At 41.2% G+C, this 26,029-nt stretch overlaps 1 protein-coding gene across 1 annotated transcript in view; it reads left to right on the plus strand.

Moving 5' to 3' along the window:
• pigg (phosphatidylinositol glycan anchor biosynthesis class G (EMM blood group)) overlaps nt 1–25,248 on the plus strand; it is a 71,963-nt gene extending 46,715 nt beyond the window's left edge. The window contains 3 exon segments of the mRNA XM_080774494.1: nt 12,362–12,671; nt 18,121–18,284; nt 22,041–25,248. Coding sequence (XP_080630620.1) covers nt 12,362–12,671; nt 18,121–18,284; nt 22,041–22,263 — 697 coding nt within the window. The 3' untranslated portion in view covers nt 22,264–25,248.
• The last annotated feature ends 781 nt before the right edge of the window (nt 25,249–26,029 follow it).

Raw genomic sequence — 26,029 nt, forward strand, 5'->3', positions numbered from 1 at the left:
CCCCCATACTAGGCCATCTTGTGACTAGCATTTTCCTTTACTTCCGTTCCCACGGCAGGGGCACTACACACGTTTTTCTCCATAAAAGAGAGGTAGAAAGTACAAATAAAAAAGTTCTATATATTGCTGTGGGAGGCAAACGGAAGAAGGATCAACTTTCACAAACGGAAACGGTGTCTGCAGGTAGCGACCCCCCTCTCTCTCTCTCTCTCTCTCTCTCTCACACACACACACTCACACACACACACACACACACACACACACACACACACACACAGAGGGCGAGGGAGAGAATTTTCTTGTATTGCCTTGATCTCCTTTCCACACTGTATAGTGCAGGACTGATATTGTAGAGACTTGTAAATTAATCTTCCGGTATGAAATGCCCCTGGCCTCCCACAGCAGAGGATTTGAATGTTTCTGAAGCAAAATATGTTGTGCCAGTTGAACTATTCAATGTAATTTCCTGGATTATAGGTGCAACAGAGGAACTATATTCCTGAAGATGTGAACCTAAAAGTTTGTCAATGACATTGTGTATCTTGCTTCTAAAGGTCGGAAGCAGACACCTAAGTCACTGTGTCTTGGTCTTGGTCTTGGGGCGTGGTAACATTTTTATAGATTTTCTGCCATTTTGGTCCAAGGTGCCCTGATTTTCTTTTCTACCTTTCATTACACAGTAGGTTGAGACATTTTCTATGTATGAAACATAAGCTTTTGGCACAATTTACTGTGTAGGTTTCATTGTACTGTGTGCCAAACACTTAAGTTGAAGTGTATTCTTTAACAAATATGCTACATTTCATGATCTAAATTCACATATGAGTAAACTAAGGCACCAATACTTGTTTCAGATGTTAGGTATATGCATTTATGACATTTGAGAAAGATTTTGTGTTGCCAAAAACACATTTTCCAAGCAAAAATGGCAGCACAAGATCTTGGCTTGTGACAAAATACTGCAGGATATTATGAGTAGAACTTTTAACCCCCAAAAATGCATTGAATGAGTAGTGCCCATGACATGGGAACAAAACTCATTTTCTAAGCACTTTTTCATGGGTCCCAACACGGCCTATAAGAGAAGATTTTTATTACGATTCTAGCAGTGATTCTCAACCATTTTCATTTCAAGCACCCCCAGTTGGACATGCATTAGGCTACGGACCCCCCATTTAATGGCATTTTTTTAAATCTCTGGGACCCCAATTTATATTGTAAAATCAATGTTAATTTAACTCTGAGAGTGTACAAATGGACCCTAACGGATCGATTTGCTTCCATTTGTACACTGAGTTACAGACCCATAAGGGTTATGATTTAGCTGGGTACCCCCTGGAAACTCTCAAGGACCCCTAGGGGTCCCCGAACCCCACTTTGGGAACCACTGGTGTACGGTAGATGCAACCGTGTATGCGCTCTGCAGTATGTGCCACAGTGACAGGGGTCATAATGGATTGTATTTATAATGGGTCATGTCATGGGTTCACATCCCACACTCCTTTTGCCATGCTGATGCTTTTAGTGTTGCCTCGTCAAAATATACCATGCTATTTCACTTTTATGTCCTTACTTAATTACTAAATATGGAGTTACGAGGTTTTGGCCCAAAGGCATCAATATCATAAATTTCAAGTAGGAACAGTCCAGGTGATCTAGCGGTTGGAGTGAATGTTTCATAACCAAAACATCCACGGGTGGGTCAATCTCTGAAATGGCCATGTGTCCGGCCATGTGTCCGATTGAAGTGTCCTTGAACAATTGTTTTAGTGCTCTGCCAATGGAATAATAAAAATAAAGTTCCGGTGAATCACCGCAAACCAGGCGTACTTAATGAACATAAAAATTAGATTAAAAAAAAATTCTTCCTCCTATATATACCTCCTATATATACCTGATGATCATGTTTTAGGGTGGAAAAAAATCACGGCACTCCATCTTTAATGGTTTTTTAGCCCATCGCAGAATATGCATGATGATTTTTTCGTCATCCATCAACTATAAGGTGATGAAATCAATGTTCTTGCATCCAATACGTGTGAATATGTATTTCTGCTGCCTGTGGATTGGCACAGAGTAAGCTAACTCTCTATCAGAAAATACTAACTGTAGCGAGCTCCTGTCACATGTTCCTGACCTCTTCTCATCCAACACCAGAAGTTGGCTTGCCCTAATAACCTCCCCTGTCTCTCTTTCTTGCACACCTAATTAAAAGCTCAACCCCTCACCCCTGCCCATACACATACACCTGATTCAATCCAAGCAGGAAGCTTGTTTCTATTAGCAGATAATTTACAGAGTTGAGGGCTTGCATTGCACTGGTTATATGTTCAGACTGCATAAAGCTCTCTCCTGTGAGTGCGGTTAGGGTTAGGGGGATAGTTTTAGTATGGGGCTCTATGGTCGCAATATTGGGTTGTCGGATAGAGATATACCGATACCAGTAGCGGAACACTGCCAGATATGCCCTTACTGTATTTGGTCATCGAGTCATATCGGGATCGGCGAATAGGCCAGTCTAACCACAGATCCGACACAGGCATAAAGGTTGACACTATGGCAGGTAAATAAAATGTTTGAGCATGTGGAGTTTGCTTTCGAGTTGCCCAAACTGAAAGTGCAAGTTTCAGTGAGGAGTCTGCTATAAACACAACACGAGATATATAGCTAGATAGCTATAAAGTAAACACAACAAGAGATATATAGCTAGATAGCTATAAAGTATAAACACAACACGAGATCTCTGTCTCTAAGCGAACGCCTCCGCTGTGCTCCGTCTCTTTTCTCTCTCCCTCTCTCCACACACAGCACACACATAGAGAGACACACACGCACACGTGCACACAACACACACACAAGCGTGCAGTCAGTGGCTCTAATATATATATATATATATATATATATATATATATATATATATGCTGGCAAAAGAGAACTTCCCCAGGGAGAGGAAGGGACCGCACACTCCAGGGACTCAGGACAAGATTACTTATGCTTCATTTCTTTATTGCACGACGCGTTTCGCCGTTTGGCTTCGTCAGGTGCTTGCATACATCATGTATGCAATGGTCCCTTCCTTTCCCTGGGGAAGTTCTCTTTGGCCAGCATCTATACCTTGCCTACCGGCACCTCCTCCACCTGGATGTGCATGAGAAGCTATCTGTTTATATACATGTGTGTGTGTGTGTATATATAAGAAAACACCCGCAGACGTTTGTCACATTGTTCCGCCGCTTCCGGTTCCCTACTAGTCCAACGTGTGAAGAATGCAACGCAGCTACGGTCAAAGTTAGGCAAATGTCAACCCTTGACTTCCCGTCGGTGAACTTCAAAATAAGAATAATATTATTCTCTGGTATCGGTATTCGGTATCTGTATCGGCTAACACAGACATTGTGTTGTTGGGATCGGATCGGGTACAGAAAAATTGTATTGGTACAGTACATCCATAGTGTCGGATTATTGGGACGTCGGACTAACGCTACACTACGCACCCGGCCCACACCCACAAGCATTTATTTTAAACCGGGGCGAATGGGTGACACCGTCCAAATGCAACCGTGGGCAGTGGAGCACCCTGCAATAGTTACAAAGGGAACATTCAATGTGTTCACGATGACGCGGCATTGACAGACGTCCGATGGCTACAGTGGAGCTTTGGCGTGAGTCGATCTTAGCAGGGGATGAGTTAAGTTCCATTAGACATCTAAAATTCAATTTCATGTTTATTGTCACATCACAAGTTTGCTGGTGTAAAACATTGGGTGACATTATTTGCTGAAGGCTTTTGTCCGCCATCTGAGGTGTCACATCTGAATATTGAGTGAAGAGAGGCCATATTGGCTCAATTATGCTCTGATGGAAGCAGGTGTGCCTTCTATTTGCACGGTAATTGACAAGTATGTTGAACATGCTTTGAATTTCAAATTGAGGATCTATGCAATAATGAGAGAAATATCTCATGAGCTTTTTGACAGTGTTTTTGAACACTAATCATCCAGTGGAATTCATTAACACATTTGGTGATATCGATGGTTGTACTCGTCCTAAATAATGAATTACGCGAGGCGCTCATGACGAGTAGGCTGTCTTAAGGCGTTTAATATTGTTATAAGATTGTCTTGCTATATAAGTTTTTTGGAAGCGCTCCGGTTGCTAGGGCCTCGTCTGCACTGCGTCTGTGCGACCAACCACATTAGCTTCTGTTTTAGCCAGTACTTGGCACGGCCTTTTCTCAGGAACGGTCCGTGGTTTTGAACAGATCGACGATGTTCGGAGGTCATTTCTGATTATCCGGTGATCGCGATTGGAACATTGGCATTTTCTAGAACAAGGATGGACCTCACTTTAGCTCGCTAGCATTGATGCTATTGCTTTTGCATCTAAGATGGCATCCAAAACTGGACGGGCGTCATAGTGGAATGGCTTCACGTGGCACCCAAGCGCCACCACTTTCGTCTACTCAATGTGTTAATGTAGACATCAGACTCAATTAATCCAGCGTAATCTTCTTTCTGAAGTAAATGAAAGACAAAAAGTTATATTTTTTATGTATTCTGAAAGGTTTCTGTTTTGTGTTCTATCTTTCACTCATTTCCCCCCCTCTTCTATAGTATTTAATATGCAGCAAGGATACAGTAGCTGACACTACGTCGAATTATGGTCCACTGTTTTTATTTCTTTCTTTTTTTCTGGCCGAGTGTTCCTCCAGAACAGTCCACATTTCTTTCTCGCTCTCTCTCTCTCTCTTTCACACACACACACACACACACACACACACACACACACACACACACACACACACACACACACACACATGCCTTTGTACTAGCTGACTGTACAGTTGCTTTTTTTCCCAACATGACTAATGGGTTAGGAAAGAGCGGACACTTTAAATAGACTAATGAGATACAGTACTTGGTTGGAAGTCACCTCACATCCATCACAGGCACACTTGCGCACACACAAAATGACAGTTTTGGTTTGTCAAACCTACCATTTTGCCCATTAAAACTCAAACTCTGATCCAGAGTGAAATGATCATAAACATCCTGAGAAGGAGAAGTCAATCTTTCTGTTTTATGATGCAGAACATTTAAAATGCTTTTTCCCCCCAAACAGTGGGTTGGGACCCATTTGTGGGTCACGACTCGAGTAAAAAGCATTTTTTTTTTTTTTTTAGCGAACTTCGCAACGTTCGACATGGCAACTCGTGCGCTTTACCTCGCTCGGTGGTGTCTCACGTGGCTCAAGTTCGCCAGAGACAGCGGGCCACCGTCGCTATCTAATCCATAGAGTTATATATTCCTACTCCTACATGTTGGTCCTCCTCAGTGGTGGAAAGTAACTGAGTGCATTTACTTAAGTATTGTACTTTATATTTGTTCTTTACTGTATTTCCAATTATTTTCATTTTACTCCACTGCATTTATTTGAAAATGGTGCATTTATAAATGGTAAAGGGTGCATTTATATAGCATCTTTATCCAAGGCGGTAATTTCTTACCATGCACCAACTGATAGGGGCGCATAGTTGAAAGCATATGGCGAAAAGACTGATTAAACGTAGCTTTTTATTGAACAATGCCGAAGATACGGGTACTTATACCCGCCCAAGCAGAATTGTAACATCCATGGCCCTGGGGTGATCACTTTATATTTTTAAACCGTAAGGGCTGTAAATGGAGAAGTGCGAAAAACACTTCAGGCCAGGGCTATCAAGAGCTAACATACAAAGTGCACTGTGACACGTTGTGAGTTTGTAGATTTTTGGTTTATGCTGGGGATCTTGGGTTCAAGTGGTTTATAATCAGAGTGAGATTATACATTATCATTACCTCTTGCTACTTTATTGCATGCATCAAGTTGCACAGGCAAACACCACGAGATCGGATATCTGTTTTCCTCTCCATCATGATCTCCCTCTCCCTCCATGTTATAAAACATTGTGTTACCGCATTCTTTAATCGCCTGGTACTGACACTATAGAATAGATGATCAATTACACTTACCGTAATATCAAAAACCAACAGTTTATATAATCAATCAACATCAATAATGTTTATAGAACACATTGTAGTGAATTCTAAGTAGTTTAGAGACAGTTTCAGCAGGGAGCCATTATCGTTTGGCAAAGTGCCGTTCACAATTTAATATCATGCAATGAAGTTTAAAACATGGCAACGTTTGGCTTGTGTTGTGTGTATAAAGTCTGCATAATAATACACCACTTCATCATTGATGAATGAATGGCTTTTTAAAATATATATTTTGATAAGTTTAATTGATCATATCTATAGAAAAGTGTCTCTTACCAGGACTATAGAATATATCAGGCCATTGGGTTGTGTTGGATCATGTCCAGGAGTCAAGGAAAACATTCCAATCGGACTCTAGCTTGTTTCATTTTCTAAAGTAGCATTCCTTGTCGAGTGGCAACAAGGATCTGGGCCGGTGATCTGGCAAGCCATGACGCCTACTTTAAAATTAGTATTATTTTAAAGCAGCTGCGTTTGAAAACCCAACACCCCACTGTTTATTCCCGTTGGGAGAGCTCTGAGCTTTACCCCAAGCCCCACCCCCCAGCTATATTGACTCCCCTGATGACACAATGCCGTGTACAGTATGTACAGTATAGCACATTCTCTGCACACATTATGCCCTCCCGGTGAAACTCATCACTGTCAGCTGAAACCTCAGTGTTAATCTTGACAGCAATTTTTTTATTGTATTTTTGTATATAGTTATAGACATTGTGACCGATGAGCAACATTTACTGTAGCAGACATTTTTTTACTTCATCAAACTCACAACACGTACTGCCCACTAAGCGGAGAATGATCTAATGTCTTCCCATATTGATAGAATGCATTCTTTATGCATCGTGTCAGTCTCAGAGATTAAGAATGAATTCCATTGAGAAGACAGGGCAGGCAGGCCTCGAGTGGGCAGGCCTCCTTTCTCCTCACGCATCACTTCAGGAAACCTTTTCCCCTGGCGATGAATTCCTTTTGGTTGATGCTGGTGATTAATGTAGGTGTTACGCCAAAGATGTTCAGGGCAGTGTTGATTTTGTCTACTAAAAAGGTTAGTCGACTACCTTTTTTCACTGACGAAAACTATGCTATGATGACTAAAACAAATTAACAAGTTTGTTGACAAGAAGATAACCGGTAACTGCCTTCGCTCTCTTGCTTACGCATTCTTGGTGGAGCACCAGAGCTTGTTTCCAAGGTAACATGCGCATGAAACCCAGTCAGCTCCTCTATACAGCAGCTTTGACAAGCTGCCATTTTCTGTCTACAAATGCTGCCGCTAGCATCGTGACCTGCAGCAAATAAGAGCAAATTGATCGGTCTAGTCATGCTTTGTCACTCACTGGTGAAGTGTGGATACTGTGTACCCGTGTGAAGTGAGGCGTGCTCGATCTTGTCGTCCGTACATCATCCAATAAAAAATTAACATAACATAACATCTGCATGAATTAACCCATTTTTGCCGGGAACCCCTTTTGGTGTTTTAAGCATTATATTATAATTTAGCTATTGAAAAATAGCAGATCTACAAGCTCATAGCGCTCAAATCTTTGAATATATATTAATACAGAGTGAACATTTTAACTCAAATCTTTGCTTCTGGGGAGGTCCCCGGAACAACATATTTTCAGATGGGGGGCGGAGGCATATTACATATAATTTTTGGGGTCCTTGACATGAAATATTGAACACTGATACAGAAACATGAGGTCTTTCAGAAAACTGTCAGGATTTTGAAGACATTTTTGACGACATGTCGATGTCAGGCCTACGTTAATGTGTCAACGTATGTTATCTTTTAACCATGATACAATGTTTAAAAAAAACTAATCTTTTCACCATGAACATGTAAGATGACAACTGAATTCATGTGATTGAGCCGATTTGCTCATCTACATGTACATTTTCCTTTCATTGTCAATGGCATTTAATGTTTGTGTTTACGTCATATTTCAGACACATAATGACGTAAATTCTCCTTTCACTGTTAATGGCAAATGTGAGACGTGACTGGACGAAAATCTGTACAGTATATAGGAGGGGGAGGGGCTAGCGCTCCTCAAACATGTAGAAGTACCCAGTTTCTGGCCACATATCTGTAAAAAGAACAGTGATATAGCTTAATTACTACTTAATAAAAATATACTGTCTCATCAATCTGATTAGCTTTTCCAAAAGGTTTTTGAAATCAAAAGGTAGTTTTCTGTTTTATTCCTTGGCCTAATTTATCCTAAAATAATAAAGTCAATTATATTATTATTATTATTATACATTTATTATGTATTACAGAAGTAAAGCTTTAACATTTAACCAGAAAGATGTCAGCTGAAGCTTTTTACAGTTTCAACAATTGCTCAAAATATCCTTATATGTTGTGTAATTAAACTCAATTCTTTTTTTTATTGATAGGGTACAGTAATTAGACAGGAAAGGGGGGGAGAGAGATGGGGAGTGACAGTCGGGCTCGGGAGTCGAACCCGCGGCACGCCGTCCAGCTGGCTTGGCAGCCTAGGTGCCCAGACGGCTGGCCTAACTTGGCAGCCAAGGTGCCCAGAGGGCTGGGCTAACTTGGCAGCCTAGGTGCCCAGACGGCTGGCCTAACTTGGCAGCCTAGGTGCCCAGATGGCTGGGCTAACCGTCCGGGCCTAAAATCAATTCTTGACTGATTTAATTGCCATCATTTACATTCAACAATTCCTTAAATTACAAAAGGCCTGTACTGCCCCAAGTGGTAGGAAATCTTGCTTTTAGTGGACGCTTGCATCAATGTGTCCCCGATCTCTTTTTTTGTGAAAAACGATGGACTTGAGATAAGCTGTTTCAGAATGATATTCTGTGTTCCTGTAACATAACTAATGTATGTGGTCTGGGAGGCATTCTGCCTGTTTATTATGCCATTGGAACCTCATAACCTCTTTCGCCCATGCACCTCAGCCCCAAAGACAGGTCCAAATAGACTTTCCACACAGACTTTAACAGGGTCTCTATGCTGGTTTCGTTAAACACACACGTACGTAATCAGTGATGCCCAGTGCCCTCTAACCAGAGCGGCCAGCTCAGACCTGTATTGCAGCTGTGCTGCTTATCATAAATTCAAATCATGCCAAAGCTTTTTGGCCTCCCCTTCCCTTGCTTTGCATAAAATAGTTATGACTATAATACATGCCTTATTGTTAGGGGAATTGTGAATAATAAAAAACTGTCTATTACGGCTCTCTGTCCTTCTGTAGTAACGGGTTTCCATAAAACACTGAGCTTAATAATACATGGCCGATACCACCTGGCCTTACTCAGCTCCTTCTTGGCTCAGCTACACTCCTACACTCTAGACGAGACCTGTATAGCAGAACAAAGGACGTTTCTCCCTAGAGTCCATGCCGTTGTCCATGCAGTCGGAAAGTTATGCCTGGTTTGTACTTATTTGGATCACCACAGATGTGCAAAGCCAGTGGTAGTGGTAGTGGTACTCAAAAGTATTCATCTGTTAGAAGTAAATGTCCGGAATTCAAAATGTGTTTTAGGTATTAGCATCAAAATGTCATTATACAGAGTGTCCCATTTCAAATTTCAAACAATCTTTTGAAAATTGCAGATCTACAAGCTCACAATGCGGAAATCTTCTATTTTCAAATGGTCGAAATGTATATAGGGCTGAAGTGGTTAATGTATATTTTGTAATAATAATCCAAATCTACAAAGTAAGTAGTAGCCTTGGAAACCCAGATGTTTTAGTAAGTAGTGACTAAAGTTTTCAAATAACTGTAGTGGAGTAAAAGTACAATATTTGCCTCTGAAATGTAGTAAAGTAAAAGTACTCAAATTGGAAATACTATATACTGTAAATACTACTTACTGTAAGTAAGTAAGTAAAAGTACCTCAAAATTGTAATGTTTGTATTGTTTTGAATGCTATTGATTGGTAGTGGTGGCTGTATACTTAATATCTGAACATGACTACTCTTTAGTTTGTATGAGGTTTTTATTTGGGGGGGGGGGTGCACCACTCAGTTCACACGGGTGTGATTTTTCCGGTCACGTCGCGATCCAAAAACGGCGAATAAAACGAATTTAACACAACTCAGGACTCGGGTAACCCGTTGTTGGGAGGGAAAGAGGTCTTTATCAATTAACTTGTAACTCGTGAATGGGGGTCAAAGTGTTCAACAAAAAGTGTTCACAAAAGCCTGAGTAGACGATCTGGGTCATTGGGTCAGTGAAATATATCCCTTTTAATGAAAGTTTCTCCGGATAAGAAAGCATCTGCTAAATGCCTAAAATTAAATGCAGGCTTTAATGTAATTGCCTTCATAATGAAGAGCACTTTCCCTTCTAAGATTTAATCTGCTACATTTTGTGCATATCAATTACTGATAGATGAAAAGGGGGATTCCGGGCGAGTAAGGCTACGCTGCGTTGCACCGCCACTCCGACCAATATTTCCAAATATATACTGTCTGGATATGTTTGCATGTGTCAGTCCTTGTCCCTGTTATGCCAATCGCTGATGTCCTCAGTATAAGCCCAAGAAATCCAAGAAATGGACCCTTTTGTGTGCATATAATATATAATATATGCGCACATGGGATGTCATGACATCAGCTCCATATATTATATGGAGCTGATGTCATGACATCCCATTTAGGTTAGACAACACACTCCATAATTGGGCATAGCTGCATTGGTTATGGTTGAGTCAACCATAACCATAAATAATTAGATATTAAAAAATACTTGGATTTCAACACTAGTGAAATTCCCCGAACAATCAGATATGTGAACGAACTGATAAGAACCAGTGTGAAACAGGGCCCCCCCCCCCCCCCCCACACACACACACACACACACACACACACACACACACAGCTTCGCTCCCTCCCACCTTCGTCCTCTTCTTGCACTATTATGCTTGATGAAGTAGAAAGTAGTAGACTTCAAGGCATAGCAAGGCAAAGATTCATACTGTAGCCACTCAAGTGACACCGCACTAAAATATTCATGCTAATTTACCATGCTGCATAGCGGCATACAATAACAGATTTGTAAGCTTATCAGGGATTGAAGAACCGGGTATGTCATTCTGTCGTATCCGGAATTTGAATGATAAATGAAATTACACATAATGACTCGCCGTTTTTCTGCCTGTGGTGCATGTATGATTAATATTAACAATGTGCCATTTATCAAACGAGCAGGGAACTCTGTCTCTGAGGTAGTGATATATGATGGGGGGGGTGGTGTGGTAGAAGACATGCATTGGATTGTAAAGACATGCTAATTTTATATTTCTACCGTCAGTGATTGAGGGCGGGACATGTTTAAAGCTGCAATCCTGAGTTTATTTTACTGAGTGAACTGTGATTTTAACCAGTATATGTTAATTTAATATAAGTTGTAGCAGTGTTCTCCCTACAATTGGATTTGAAACCCTGCTGGGTAGTAGGACACCTACTGTCTGACAGGTTGCCCTGTCTGAAGTTCACAATCCTGTCTCCCCTGGTAGTCTAGTGGTTAACCCGTTAAAACCAGGAATATGTTTACACAAATCTTCTCTTCTGGTGGTCTCTGGCACAAAACAATTTCAGATGGGGGTCCTTGGGTTTGAGAACCACCAATTTAGAAGGCATTTGTAGAATTGGCCTCAGGTCTTAATGGATTCGGCAGGGATTCGCTTGACTGAGTGGGTGTTACATTTGCACTTACCTCTGTCCTTCAGGAGAGGACATAAAACTTATGGGTTGCAGCTTTAACTTCACCTTCCCCATCTGCTGTCGGTAATATAATCATTCCATCTTTTCATCTGGAAAATATACCATTAGTTTCAGTTCTACTGATGAAAGTTTTGGGGCACATTCATTATTTCTTTCTCAAAGGTCCCGTACTGTATTAAATATCATTGAAATGTTGTGACCTGTCCTCTATATATATATATATATATATATATATTGTTTGTTTTTATAGCAGTAGCAGTAGAAAACCTATTGATTTTCCTATAGAGATTTCCTAAAATGATTTTATTATAATGTCATTATATAAAGCCTGGAACCAAGCCATCCAAGCTCCTGGTAGACTGGAACCCACCTATGCTTTCTATGGCGTAGGCAGCTCCTGGCAGGATCCGCTGGGAGAAACTAGACGCAGGTGCGCGACATGAGACTATTTAATTAGAGCGACAGACAGCGTTTCAGCGGGGAAAATTATGATGGGTTTTCTATCTGCGGCACCACAAAATGACCACCACTGCTATGCCCTGTTGCTTGTCATAGTGCATAGCTTTAGAAAGAATGACAACCGTCCTCATCTCTTTTTTATTTATCTTTATTTTGTAGGGGAACAGTGGAGGCACGCTTTGTTTACATCTTTGTGCTGGGAATCCTCTTCACCGGCACGAAGGACCTGTTGCGTTCCCAAATCCTCGCAGTGGACGCTCGACTGAAGAGCAGGGGCTTGTGGGAGATTTACAGCGGCCTGGTTCTGTTGGTGTCCCTGTTGTTCCGGGCTCACAATCTGCCAGTTTTGTGCGGCTGTCTGTTGATTCAGTCACTTATGGCTCAGTTCATCTGGAAGAAACTGCACTATGACGCTGCCCAGATCACCATCATGCACTATTGGTTTGGTCAGGCTTTCTTCTTCTTCCAGGTAAGACATTTTCTAAATGAATGGGGAAATAGCCATATATACTGTACAAGCCCACAACTCCTCGCAATGCCACAACAATGTTCAAGAACATTCTTTAACCTGTAATGACATGCCCAAAATGATGCATATGTTTATGTATGTTGAACATGATTTAATTTCTTCTGGCTTTTATGCGTAAAGTGTTATTAGCTCTGTAACAAAACACTATAGTAGTTGTATAGTAAACATTCCACTGGAGTTCCAACACTCCAAGGAAATGGGCACAGAGATCCTGCCCATGCAAAGTGGCCTTCCATATGGATCAATAAGTCATTGTATTGCATCACCATCACTAGAATTTGATTGTGTTATGAAGCAGTTATTTTGTGAAATGACTAATGAATTCTGAGTAAGAACAATCAGTTTGATGACTGCTGTCTTAATGCAGCATAATATGCCAAAACCAAATAAAGGGCACATATTCATGGTCTAAAAATGAACTTGTAATAGGACTTAATTCAGTGGAGTGTACCAGGCCAGACGTTCTGTTTAATTCAGTTTGAGGTAAAGTGGGGTGAACCCACTGAGTGCCGGCTCACTTTGCACAGTGTGTGGCCTGATAAAAAAAAGTCAGCTAAAAGGAAGCCAAAAGGACAAAAAGGAAAGAAATTGGAAAACACAAATCTAGCAGGACAAACATTAGAGGAGTATGGGCTATTGGTGTGAAATGGGTAATACTGTATGTAAAGGATTGTTTCCTTCATTCATTATTAACAATTAGAGCTTCCAGCTATAGATTCTCCTGTGAGCTGGGGAGGTATATTATAATTCTGAGTGGGCGATGCTTGTGATAACTGTGTGTTGGGACGATGCTTGTTTGATTTGCTACAATCTGTATTGCTGTTTTTGTTTGATATGCACAGGGCTTAAAGTTCTCAGTCCGTGAACATTTCCTAGGGGTCATTTGATAAGATCAGTGCTGATTTGCAAAAAATCATTTTCAGTCTTGGGATTTTTTTTGGCTGTATGCAGTACATCCAATATTATCCAGTACATTGTGATACACAATGCAGTGACGTGTGTGAAGTTTCTGCAAACATGTACAGTGAGTGTACAATGTACTGTATACTTACATATTGGGCATTTTTCTGGTGCTATTGTTATCCAGTAATAGTATTACTTAAAGCAAGTACACCAGTAGGAAAGCATACCATTCCTAGATCCTCAGTATAAAATGATGCAAGTGATATTTATTTGTTAAATTAGGTGTTAAATAGCTCTACAGTATTTTCCGATAGGCGATCGCCATCATTGCTATAGAGTTTTTAATTCAGTAGCAGGGGGCTCCCCGGCCATCTCTCCAGCAACATACATTTTAAGTACTAAGTCAGGATACCAATTTTGTCCAATCGGAGAAAGAGAGAACTCAGGATAAATAATATCCTAAGATTTAAACTCGTAGATGTATTTCTCATTGAGAAATCAATCGATCAGTTAAGTCATTACAATGTTCTCTTTGTGATCGCAAGACCCAATTGCGGAATGTCAGGTCTCTAGGTTTTCTTTCTTCGCTTAATTACACTACAGTATGATATGGGACATTAGGAGTTCACTAGCCTCGGAGGCCGCAGGCGTTTTGAGTTCACTAGCACACTGGTTCTTAAAGTAGGTTCCATTTGGTTCAATTTGTACACTCTCTTAAATTAAGATTGATTTTACAATATAAATTGGGGTCTCAGAGATAGAAATGCCATTAAATGGGGGTCCGTAGACTAATGCACGTCAAACTGGGGGTCCTTGAAATTAAACAGGTTGAGAATCACTGCTAGAGCCTTAAAAATCTTGGGGGTCCCTGGCATATCTCTTCAAATGGGGGTCCGTGGGCTAATTAGTGTAGATTTGAGGGTCCTTGACATGAAAGAATTTGGGAACCATTGCAGTAGCACAGTTGTAGACCTGTAATGGTTGACTTGGACCATATTCAACCATATTCTCGACCCGCTTTGAGAACCACTGCTCTGGTATACTGTACATTTAGGGCTAGCTCTTTGTGTGTTTCTGGTAACATTATTGTCTGCACGTGTATGTCCATGGCAAATACATAATTTAGACACAAATGTCCAATGCAAGCCAGCATGGCAATGACCCCTGAGATGTCCGTTTTCAACATATCCACTTGCGTTTGTCTACATCCCTCAGCCACTTCTCTGGTAGAGGCAGTATAGAGTCCAGGATCACTGCATGTTTTTGTGAGGGTACCTACCTATACTGTTAACGTGACAAACTATACTGTTAACGTGAACCTCCAGACAAAACAGAAAGTGTCCCAATTTTTTCATCTTCTGAGATTTATGAAGAAAAAATTAAAGTGGCATTAATTCTTCAAGTGTTGTAATGATTCAATCGTGGCAGTGTGACCTGTTTCTCACCTGTCAACCATCCTCCGAACATTCAAGTAAGGGTCTCAATTAACCCATTAAGACAGAGTACGCATCTGTGTCACCTTAGCACACCTTTATTTTAAACTTTAGCTGTTGAGAAATCGTGAAAATGTGTGCACATCTTCGAATATATTCTTTCACAGCAAGCGTTATCAACTCAAACCTTTGCTTCGGGTGGTCCCTGGAACAACATATTTTCAGATGGGGGTCGGCGGCCAAATACATATATTTTTTGGGCTCCATGACATGAAATAGTTTGAGAACCACTGACATAGAAACATGGGTTTTCAGAAGACATTTTGTAGAATCAGGTCCTCAGGTCTTAAGGCTTAAGAGAAAGAGATGAAGAACACTTCACTGGCAGGAATGATAACTGGCCTTAGACTTCACCTCCAGCGAGGACAACCGTATTTGGTTTGCTAATGCGTGTTGTCAACGCTCAAGCTGGCATCCACATCACAAACAATTTAATGACCATCTTCACTCTTGAGTCATTAATACTATGACAGGTTTGGGAATAGGCCACCATCGAATAATTGCCACTCCAGGCACCCAGGCATGAAATTATAGACATCTGAATGATGGCATTCTCAACAAAGCTGTAATCCACGGCATCCCTGAAGTGACATAAATTTGATTTAATGTCACTGATCTGAAATACCCACATCAGTGCCACACAGAATAGCCATGGTGAATGTTTGAAGTTGGGCACCGAATCGCTTCATGTTGACATGAGCACACAAACTTACTGACAGCTTCTTATAGTTTTACTGTACATACTGGCACACATCAAGGACAAATGGATCGTACATGCAGTACAGTGCAAAACAAAGAACAATATAAGACACGTAGGAATATATATATACATTGTATACCGTATAAAATCTAAATGATAACTGCGTATATGTTTGTGTGGTTGACCATTGGTATTTGTTGCATTCGTAGCAGATTAGTCCAGTATTGTATACCATTTTTTATACAATTTATGTCCTGAACAGAATTCCTGTGGCTCGCTGGTTGAGGGACAGACTGTCCAAAAGTATATGTCTTGTTTTGCAGTACCCTTTATAGGAGCTGTCACCCAACCGTAATAGGCACTATGGGGGGACAATAGTCCCCACCAAACCTAGTCTAAAAGCTACTTTTCTGACGCATACGGCAAAGCAGACTCGGGCAATACTTTTTCAATGCAAGAGCCTAGGGTTTGTTTTCCCAACTATTGATGTTAAAGCCTTGAGACGGGAAACATGAATACTGTTATTGGCAGAATGCTCATTCTGAACCCCAATTGAAGTCTGTTTGCCAGCAAAACTAAAACATTTCACTTCAAGCTCAATTAACAGCACAATGGAGGACTGACAACGTTTTACTATCATTACTGTATCATTATGTGAGAGTCTGACCAATTTGAAGATGATGCATACCAATTATAAGGACATTGTTAGTTTATTTTTTCATCTTTGATTAAAAAGAATACCAGTTTTAGTGAAATAAACTTTATCTTGTAGTGCCCTTATTAATAATAATAATTAACAAATAAAATAAACTAAAATAAATTAAAATAACTTATTCCAATTATACCAAATGCATTAAAAATATATATTGGGATTTCTGAAGGAGAAGGAAACCTCAAAACCTGTTCTACAGCATATTGCAGTGATATTTGGCTGTTTTATATACCTACTGTGGCTGAAAATGTGTTCTAGAAGAAAATAAACCACACATGTAATTCTGTATTTAACCCATTTAGATCTGAGGCCGATTTTTTTTTTTTTAAAGGCTTCTAAATCCTAGGTTTTCTGAAAAATCTATGTTTCTACAGTACTGTATGTCAGTGGTTTTCAAACTTTCATGTCAAGGACCCCAAAAATGTAATGAAATTTGCCGCTGACCCCCATTTGAAAATGTTGTTCCAGGGACCCCCCCAGAAGCAAAGATTTGAGTTTAACCCATTCTAGACGGGAACCCTTTTTGGTGTTTTAACTAAGCATTATGTTATACTTTAGCTATTGAAAAATAGCAGATCTACAAGCTCATAGCGTCTGCTATTTTTTTTTAATTGTGTAAATGTGGCACAAATCTTATATATACTCGGTGCCGTGCTACGACCTTGTAGATCTGCTATTTTTCAATAGCTAAAGTATAACACAAAGGGGTTCCCGCCCAGAATCTGTTAAAACAATAGCATTAGTGCATACAGTACTTGACCGCTGTGGGTACTCTTCTTACACATAACAGGAGGTTCAGTGGCAGCGGCTCTCATCACGTCAGCGCGGAGGCTCTTAGCAGAGCGGTGCCTATTACCACTGCCCTTGTCTGTACTGGGGATCCAAAGACTAAACAACTGGGCCAGTGCGAAGTTGGCACAACCTCTGAGTAATGATCTTAAAGGGAAAGAACAGCTCAAAATGTCCCAACTCTGAACATTTCAAATGCCAATCTTGGGATAAAACAGACAATCCAGGCACACACACACACACACACACACACACACACACACACACACACACAAATCAACGAGGAAGGAAATAAAAAAAAACTCATCCTACCTGGCATTATAGGTGATAAGGTTTTGAAACCATTTTCTCTATTCACATTAAAGAGTTTTTTTGTATTATTATTATTATCTGGTGCTGGCCTGCTGGGAGTCTGGTGCAACGCACAGGTCCTCGCTGTACTCCTAGTGAGAGCAGGAGTGGACCTGGTGAGACGTAGGAGGGGCCCGGACAGGAGGCAACCCACAGAGCCTAGTCCCTCCACATGCCAGAATTGTACCTCTCAGTCATAATAGTTCCGGAGTGGTTCCAACGGATTGTGTGGCCCTGGTCTTTCCCTAGTGGGTCTGATCGAGGGTATAGCTACTGGGACGTAAGTCGGGACTTGATCACCTGAGCGAGGGGTATGATGTTCGCGAGACCCGAAACCCTGATGACCTTGGGATACATCACTGAGGATACGTCCCGGGTGCAGATCCATGCGATGTATTTTCGTTCTCTTATTATTATTAATGTGCATTTCTGTACCTGCAGGGGAACTCCAACAACATTGCCACTGTTGACATTTCCGTTGGCTTTGTTGGACTGGAAAGTTACGTGGAAGCACCCGCCATCTTCTTAACGGCGCTCAGCACCTACGCTGGACCCCTGCTGTGGGCGTGCCATCTAGTCTGCTTCCTCAGCTCAGAGAGGGACAGGTCAGTGTTTATTATTTATGTCTTAACGTTGACTGCCAAGCACGTCATATCCACGTCCCATAAAATCCAACGCGTGTGTGTAACGCCCGGGATTCGAACCCGGGTCTCCTGCATGCATGGAAAACCAACATCTTAACCACTAAGCCAAAGGGAATTCCCTCTATCTCAGGGAAGATATTGATTTTTTTAGATCATCAGGCTGAAGTTGTGAGCCACTCTGCTACACTCACATCACGATCACATCCTGTGGTCTTTTCAGTGGTTTACCATAGATGGCTCTCTTCACCAACGTATGAATGATACTAGGCTGCTAGGAGACGGATACAACCGGAAATTAATCGGAAGTGAAAATTTCGCATGGCATCCACATCCATGATACGATATCAGATTTAGAAAGAATACATTTATCTCTGATTCTTTTCCCAGATTGCGTTTTCTGGTCGAAATAAGCTATATTCAACGGCCCATAACTAACGAACCGAGTACAAAATGTATTTTCCGGGTGAAAGAAAAGATGATCGTCCGGCAAAATAAGGTAAAAATACTAAAAACACTGGCGGTGTCGGAATAATTAATTGGCACATTGGCTGCCAGACTTGACCCTCGCCAGATGGCACCCCCTGCCACGGCTGCAGCCGGATGTTTTACCCTGAAGACCACCAAGTTCACCCCACAGTGAATTGAAGAGTCTGGGACTACATGTCCCTTCTGGCTCCCAAACTATGGAATGAACTCCCCATTGCAATTAGAACTGCAAACTCTCTCCCCCAATCTTCCGCCATAGTCTGAAAACTCACCTCTTCAGACTCCATTTTAGCCCGTAGCACTTGCCCTAGTCTCGACCTTGCAGGCATATGCAAAGGCTAAAATATGTAATTTAGATATATTATACATATTACGTATGTAGACATATCATTCAATGGCGTATACTTACAGTTTCACTGTGCAGATATTCTACTGTTAGACAGATTAGGTTCTTAGTTTACTTATGATCCTAGTCCTAGATGACTATTTCTATGTATTAATGTATTGATGTTCTTCCTTACTGTAAATCGCGCTGGATTAAGAGCGTCTGCTACATTATGTTTGGACACATTTCAATTATGCCTTATGAACAACCAGACAAACCTCAAATTAGAAACATCTGGCATGCCTCGTTTCTTTTTCATGCCGATGCATCTTCAACCAATATCACATTATATCCAGCTGACATCAGATTATACGCCGCATTACAGTGCGGGACACTTTGCCAAGCATTTCCTGTTCTCATTATTCATAGCGTGGTGCCATCCTCAAGAATGCCTTCCCAGGAAAAACCCCACCTGCGAAGATGCACTCAAGAGGCCATGATAGATGAAGCTCTAAAATAGCCTGACACAATCTAGCTCTCTTTGAATGAACTCTTGCCCCATCAGCAGTGCGTCCACACAGAGTGGGATACTGGAAATGGACTTTGATCAATACCTTCTGAACTGGTCTACCACCCCCTACTTTGCGACTGAACTTAAAGTGATATTTCACTTTGGTCGTTCACCAATGTGTTTTATTTCTTTTTTTATATCAGCCTGCAGAAGGCCAAGAATGGAAAACCACCGAGCCATGTAGCTCTGATCAATATGCCCCTAATATAGTACTTACTTCTGACACCACACAGTACAGCCCTGAGTGTTAGTTTAACTATGAGAGGGTCGATTATTTTTACACTCTTGAGTTAAATTACCACTAATGAGTTTGGTGTGCACAAAACAAAAGTACTTCTGACACATCTATGAAAACAGGAACATCTGAGTCAGGAAACACAATTTGTCATCTGGCGTATTACTTTTAAAGAAACCCCGAGTCGAAGTGTCCGGCTGGGTTTAATCTAAAATATCTCATTGTGTCCTTGAATCTCGGACTCCAAGCTGTACGCTGCCCCCACTTCTTCCTACTTTATCAGTGTGCTTCTTATAGCGTCTTGGGAAAAAGAACCGTTCCTCTAGGTTTGAAGTTCCTCCCCCACGGCTAGGGCATACAGTATAGCCTCCTACTGAGCACTGACTGAGCAGGGATCCTGCACTCCTTTACGTACGTGTTTAAATGGGTCAGATATCTCTTTATTCAAGCCAGGGGATATACTGTAGTGTACAGTGTTTGTGTTCAGTGAGGCTTTTGTACAGAATGTCCGTTTTTCCTTTCTTTTTTCTGTCCTTTTTTGTTTTTTCATTAGCGTGCATGCTTTTGCATGTGCATAGTATGTGTAAGTATGTAATAGGTGCATATTCACCATATTACATCATGTCTGGTTCAAAAATCCCAAATCTTGTCCATGCACCATTCCTGTGTTTTGATTACTTTGTTTGTTTTGGTGTAAGTTCAACAAACCGTCACGAAAATGTGCCTGCAGCCTGGTCAGATTTATGCTAAGAAAATGTGTTCAGATTCTTGTCGTGGCTAGACAGGCAAGGCTGTTATGTACGAATCTTTCAAAAGTAGATTCAGCATTGAACCTTGAGACAGTGGAGAGTATGACACAAGAAGCCTCAAAGCCTCAAAGCATGGCCTTGACTAGACGATCACGGACTATGCCACTTTTCACATCGCTGATTTGAATAACAAAAGCAAAGGTTTTGCTTTGAATAAAAGCCATGTCGGAATAATGTGAATGTCATCATATAGCACCGTAACAAGGCCTGTCTGAGACAATCGCAATAATCCTTTGCATAATCGTAATAATCGTCGTGATCATTTCCATGTTGAAAAAGGTCCATATACTGTACGTTAAACATTTTAACATTAAATAGAAGAAAATAATACAAGCTCAAAACGCATTTTGAGCGTGTACATTAATTCACATTAATCTTTTTTCTTTTCTTATAAGTGATTAAATGATGTAAGGTATTCGTCACATCTGCCCTGTGCATCTTTTGTTTATGAAGCCTAAGATTCATCATGCGCCAATGTTCAACGACGGGAACGCAATTACATCGTTGGCCCTAACTTTTAAATGCGTCCACTTCAACTGTCCTTCATACCTGAAACAGTCTCTGAAACCATTCACATCCCCATACTCACTTAGACACACAGAACACCCCTACCTTACTGTTCCCAGTCTCTGAAACCATTCACATCCCCATACCCACTTAGACACACAGAGCACCCCTACCTTATTGTTCCCAGTCTCTGAAACCATTCACATCCCCATACTCACTTAGACACACAGAACACCCCTACCTTACTGTTCCCAGTCTCTGAAACCATTCACATCCCCATACCCACTTAGACACACAAAACACCCCTACCTTACTGTTCCCAGTCTCTGAAACCATTCACATCCCCATATCCACTTAGACATACAGAACACCCCTACCTTACTGTTCCCAAAATAATATGACGCACTACAAAGCTCCATCTGACTGGAACAATCCTCCGATCTCGCTCAGATCAACTACCTCTCTAGGCCGCTTCAGGACTTCCCTGTATTCACATCTCCAAACAATCTGTTCATGCTTTTAAAACTGCTTGCACATATGTTTATTTCTAACTTTGATACAGGTACTGTTTTCGCTTAAGCTAACTTTATGCGTATGTCTTGTGGATTTGTACCGTATGTTATGTTGCACCTATGTGTGTTTGTACTTGCACTGTATGTCATGTTGTAGTTATGTGTATAGTACCCCCCCCCCCCCCCTCTAAAACAAGATGCTGCAGCTGAAGGGGCCATCCTCCCAATAAAGTTCTGAAAGTTCTAACATGGTCCCGTCCTCCTCTCTACAGGAGCCCGGTAATGATGGCCCATGGTTGCTACTGTCTGGCCCTGCTGAGGTCTGTGCCGGTGGCGGCCTACATCCTGTTGATAACTGCCCTGCGATACCACCTGTTCATCTGGAGCGTGTTCTCACCCAAACTCCTGTACGAGGCCATGCATATTCTGCTGACTGCTGGCGTCTGCCTCTTCTTTAGCACGATGGAGCAAGGCCACAGTTCCGGCAAGTCATAGGGTCTGAGGACCTTCCGTGATTATTAGAAATAGGCATTTATCTGGAGAGATGTTAACACGTAATGCCTAATCCGTATACTGTGTGAGCCAAGCCGTGGCTCATGGTGGTCCAATACTAGATAATATTGTATGAGCCAGGGCTTGGCTCACACAGTATCAGTTAGGCTTAAAGTTTCAGCATCTTCCTCAACAAGACACTGACGGGACACAATGGCTACAGAAGGGAACCGATCATCTTCAAAAAGGTGAAGTCAACTTCAGCATATCCTAGATTAGAAGATTCTTCATGTTGTTCACTTACAGATTAAAGAGCAGGAACTGGTCAGAATAAAATTGAAACGACACACTGATCCATGCATTATTTCTGATGGTGCATTTTGCCTAACCGTGGATAAGGATTTCCTCAGGGATGTACAGTACAGTGAGATCTATTCGGACATAAATGTATTGTTTTATATTTAGGCTCAGTGTATTTAATAATATTAGGCTTAACATTCATCAGCTTGAAGTCAGTCATCTGCAGCCCCTGCTACAGGGCATCAAATCAGACGTGAGAAACTTTAGCAGCTTTTCTCCCCATCTGTACTGATTTCCTACTCATCATATTTCATAAGGTATAGCATTGAAGAGAAATGTCTAGCAATACAATCTGTGCCTATACCTTGAAGCTCCAGGCTGGTGTAATAGCTCAGGCACTTAATCGTCACAGAGATGCATTGAAATGTGAAGCAGTAAGAGAGGAGCCAACCACCACATCAAGAGCCTGGTGATGATCGTTAATACAAGACTCCCAGGATTAAAGCTGAGAGTTTGCCATTTAACCTCATTCACACTCAAAGAAATGGCAACGGCAAAAATGCCTCTCCTAACGATGTGAGCTCATTGCAATTGTGTCAGTCCAATTGCTTTGACTCTAGCTGCTGTGGTAGACGTAGGCACGTAGAAAGATGAAGTAAGTATGTCCATGTTGTTTGATGTTTTATGCCAATGAACAGTGTCTGGAGTTTAATGAAACCATCTGTATCTCACAAGCTCCTTTCGTCTTACAACCTGTGAGATCCAGATGGTGCCGTCATCGCACCGCTTGTGTGTATTTTGATACGCCTATATATTATAATACAGGTAACATATTCCCATTAGCTCAACAACACCTGTCCCACGTCAATGCTTTTTTTTTTTTTCTTTCTTTTTTTTCTTCCATTAAGCCGTTTAAACCGGGAAAACGCCTGTGTGAATTTAGGTTTTTGTTTTGCCTATAGCAGTGGTTCCCAAAGTGGAGTCCGGGGACCCCTAGGGGTCCTTGAGGGCGTTCAAGGGGGTCCCCAGCTAAATTTGGAACCAAATGAGTGTACAACTGTACATTTGTACACTCTCAGAGTTAAATTAACTTAGATTTTATACATTGGGCTCCCAGAGATAGAAATGGGGGACCGTAGCCTAATTCAGATCAAACTCATGGGGGTCCTTGAAATTAAAATGGTTGAAAATCACTGCTAGAGCCGTAAAAACTTCTCTTATGGGTGTCCTACTGTCCTTGGCATATATTTTCTAATGGGGGTCCGCAGGCTAAAGAGTGTCAATTTGGGGGTCCTTGACGTGAAAAAGTTTGAGAACCAGTGGCCTATAGCAACCACACTAATTAATAATGACCCAAATTGACTACTGGGAGGGAAGGCCAGCGTTCAGTCTGACTCAGACATACAGTAACCATAAACCTATCCGATAGGCCCATATATAGGCGTATCCATACATTTTCTGCAGTGGGTTTCCCTGCCTACACAATACCCCCGTACATCTGGTTATGTAAAAGTAGCTGTTTGTAGTGTGCAGCAATCTGACTGAGTGACTGACTCTAACCTATACTCAACTCAGAACTTCCAAGATTCATTATTTTAATTGAATAGTATTTCACGCAGACTGGTGGTCTGTCTGAGCTTCATAGGAATTAATCATTTATACAATATTAGTGCCAATATTCTGGAACTTTATCGCTTGTTATATATACAGTTTCATCTTTCGCGCAGACGAAATGAAAGCCTGGGTATCGAGGCTATATATACACAGCGATATACGGTATACTGCACTGTAATCAGAAATGATACATTTGAACACCAATGTCCATAATTCACTACCATCACTTCTGGGAAGTGATGGTAGTGAATGATGATCTACTACTATATTTTACATAAAGTTCATCCATACACAGACGTCCATCCAGAGCTCGATTTGTCATAGAGACAGAGAAGGGCGGAAGAGGTGTGTGACATGACATTAGACTAGAGTTCAGCGGGGGAGGGAGAGAGGCTATTTTTACTTACGCAATAACTCGGCCAATGCTGGGTACCGGAACTTGAACACGCCGATTGATCAACGCACCGCGAAGTGACGTGATGTCAGAACAAATAACGTCGAGCAAGATTAAGCGCCACATTTTCCGCTTGTATTCTGTACCAGAGGTTCGGCCCGGGCCACAAATAAGCCATTATGTGCAAAATAGCATACTGTATGCTATACTGTACTTGCATCATGCTACTGTATTTTGATGGTTTATGTCTGTGATACCTTCCTTTGTTTGTGTGTTAGTGTTTTTATTTAATAGAAGCAAGCCTGAAGTTTAAATTATTGATTTCTTTCTATTGTATAATTTACTTCTTACATTTCTTAAAAGTTCATGTTTTGGTTCATCTTTTTGGTGTTTGTTGTGTTTTTGTTTGGGGAAATAAGTGGAGCACTGATTTATCACATAACAATAATTTTACATTTGATGATACATTTTGACATGGCTGAGGACAATAAAGGTGGTTGCACACTGGACGCGTTTTTGTTTTTAAACGGTTGGAAAAACGCTGCTAAAAATCCGAAAAACGCGCTCTGTGTGCAGTGACCTTAACACTGTAATGGCAAACTTTAACCAAAATATAAAAGTGACAGAATGACTACTGATCAAAATATATTTGCGTGTTTGTGTCTCATAAATAAATAAATGAACGCTCTTACTTTATATTTCATTTCTCAGTTGAGTCTTTTTTTTTTCTTTTTTTAACAATAAATGACTGAATCTAGTTTGAATCACAGATTCTGTGGGAAGGCCAGTCTTTACTGAGCAAGGGGGGGGGGGGGACATGACAATTTGGAGATTACATTTTTAAAGACTTTCAATCATCTCATAAGCTTTATTCTACATCATATTTGTTATTTATTTAAGAACATGGTGATCCAAGGGAACAGGATTAAAACCACTTTTCACTTATCTCCTCCAGGTCGAACTCCCGAAGGCAATCACTGTATGGTTTCAACTCTGTCCCTCTGTATGTCTGTGAACAACTCATGTCCAGCACCACTGGAATGATCACTGTGAAACCTTGCATGCATACTGCATCCCGGCAGTATAGGAAGAACCTCCACCTAAACGTTTTTACATTGGCTTCATGTATACTTCTTGACGGTAGTAGGTCGTATGGTAAAAACTCATTTGTTTTCCCTGTGTTCTTGGATCATGGCAGTTTTGTCAAAACACACTTTTTGGGCCTGGGCCGTGGCTCAGCGGTCCAGGCACCTTGGCCGGTAGCTGGAGTCTGGCAGTGTGCCGCGGGCTCGACTCCCGATCCCGACGGCCTTTACTGCATGTCACTCCCCCATTTCCTGTCAGCCTACTGTCTGTCCCTCCATAAAAATATATAAAATAAAGGCGAAAGCAACTGCTCTTACAGATTTTGTCCAAAGCTCACGCAAATCAGCACTCATCTCTAGAGTAATGTTATCAAGA

Source organism: Protomyctophum bolini, assembly GCF_963924005.1.
Source record: "Protomyctophum bolini genome assembly, chromosome: 10".
NCBI classification, from domain to species: domain Eukaryota; kingdom Metazoa; phylum Chordata; class Actinopteri; order Myctophiformes; family Myctophidae; genus Protomyctophum; species Protomyctophum bolini.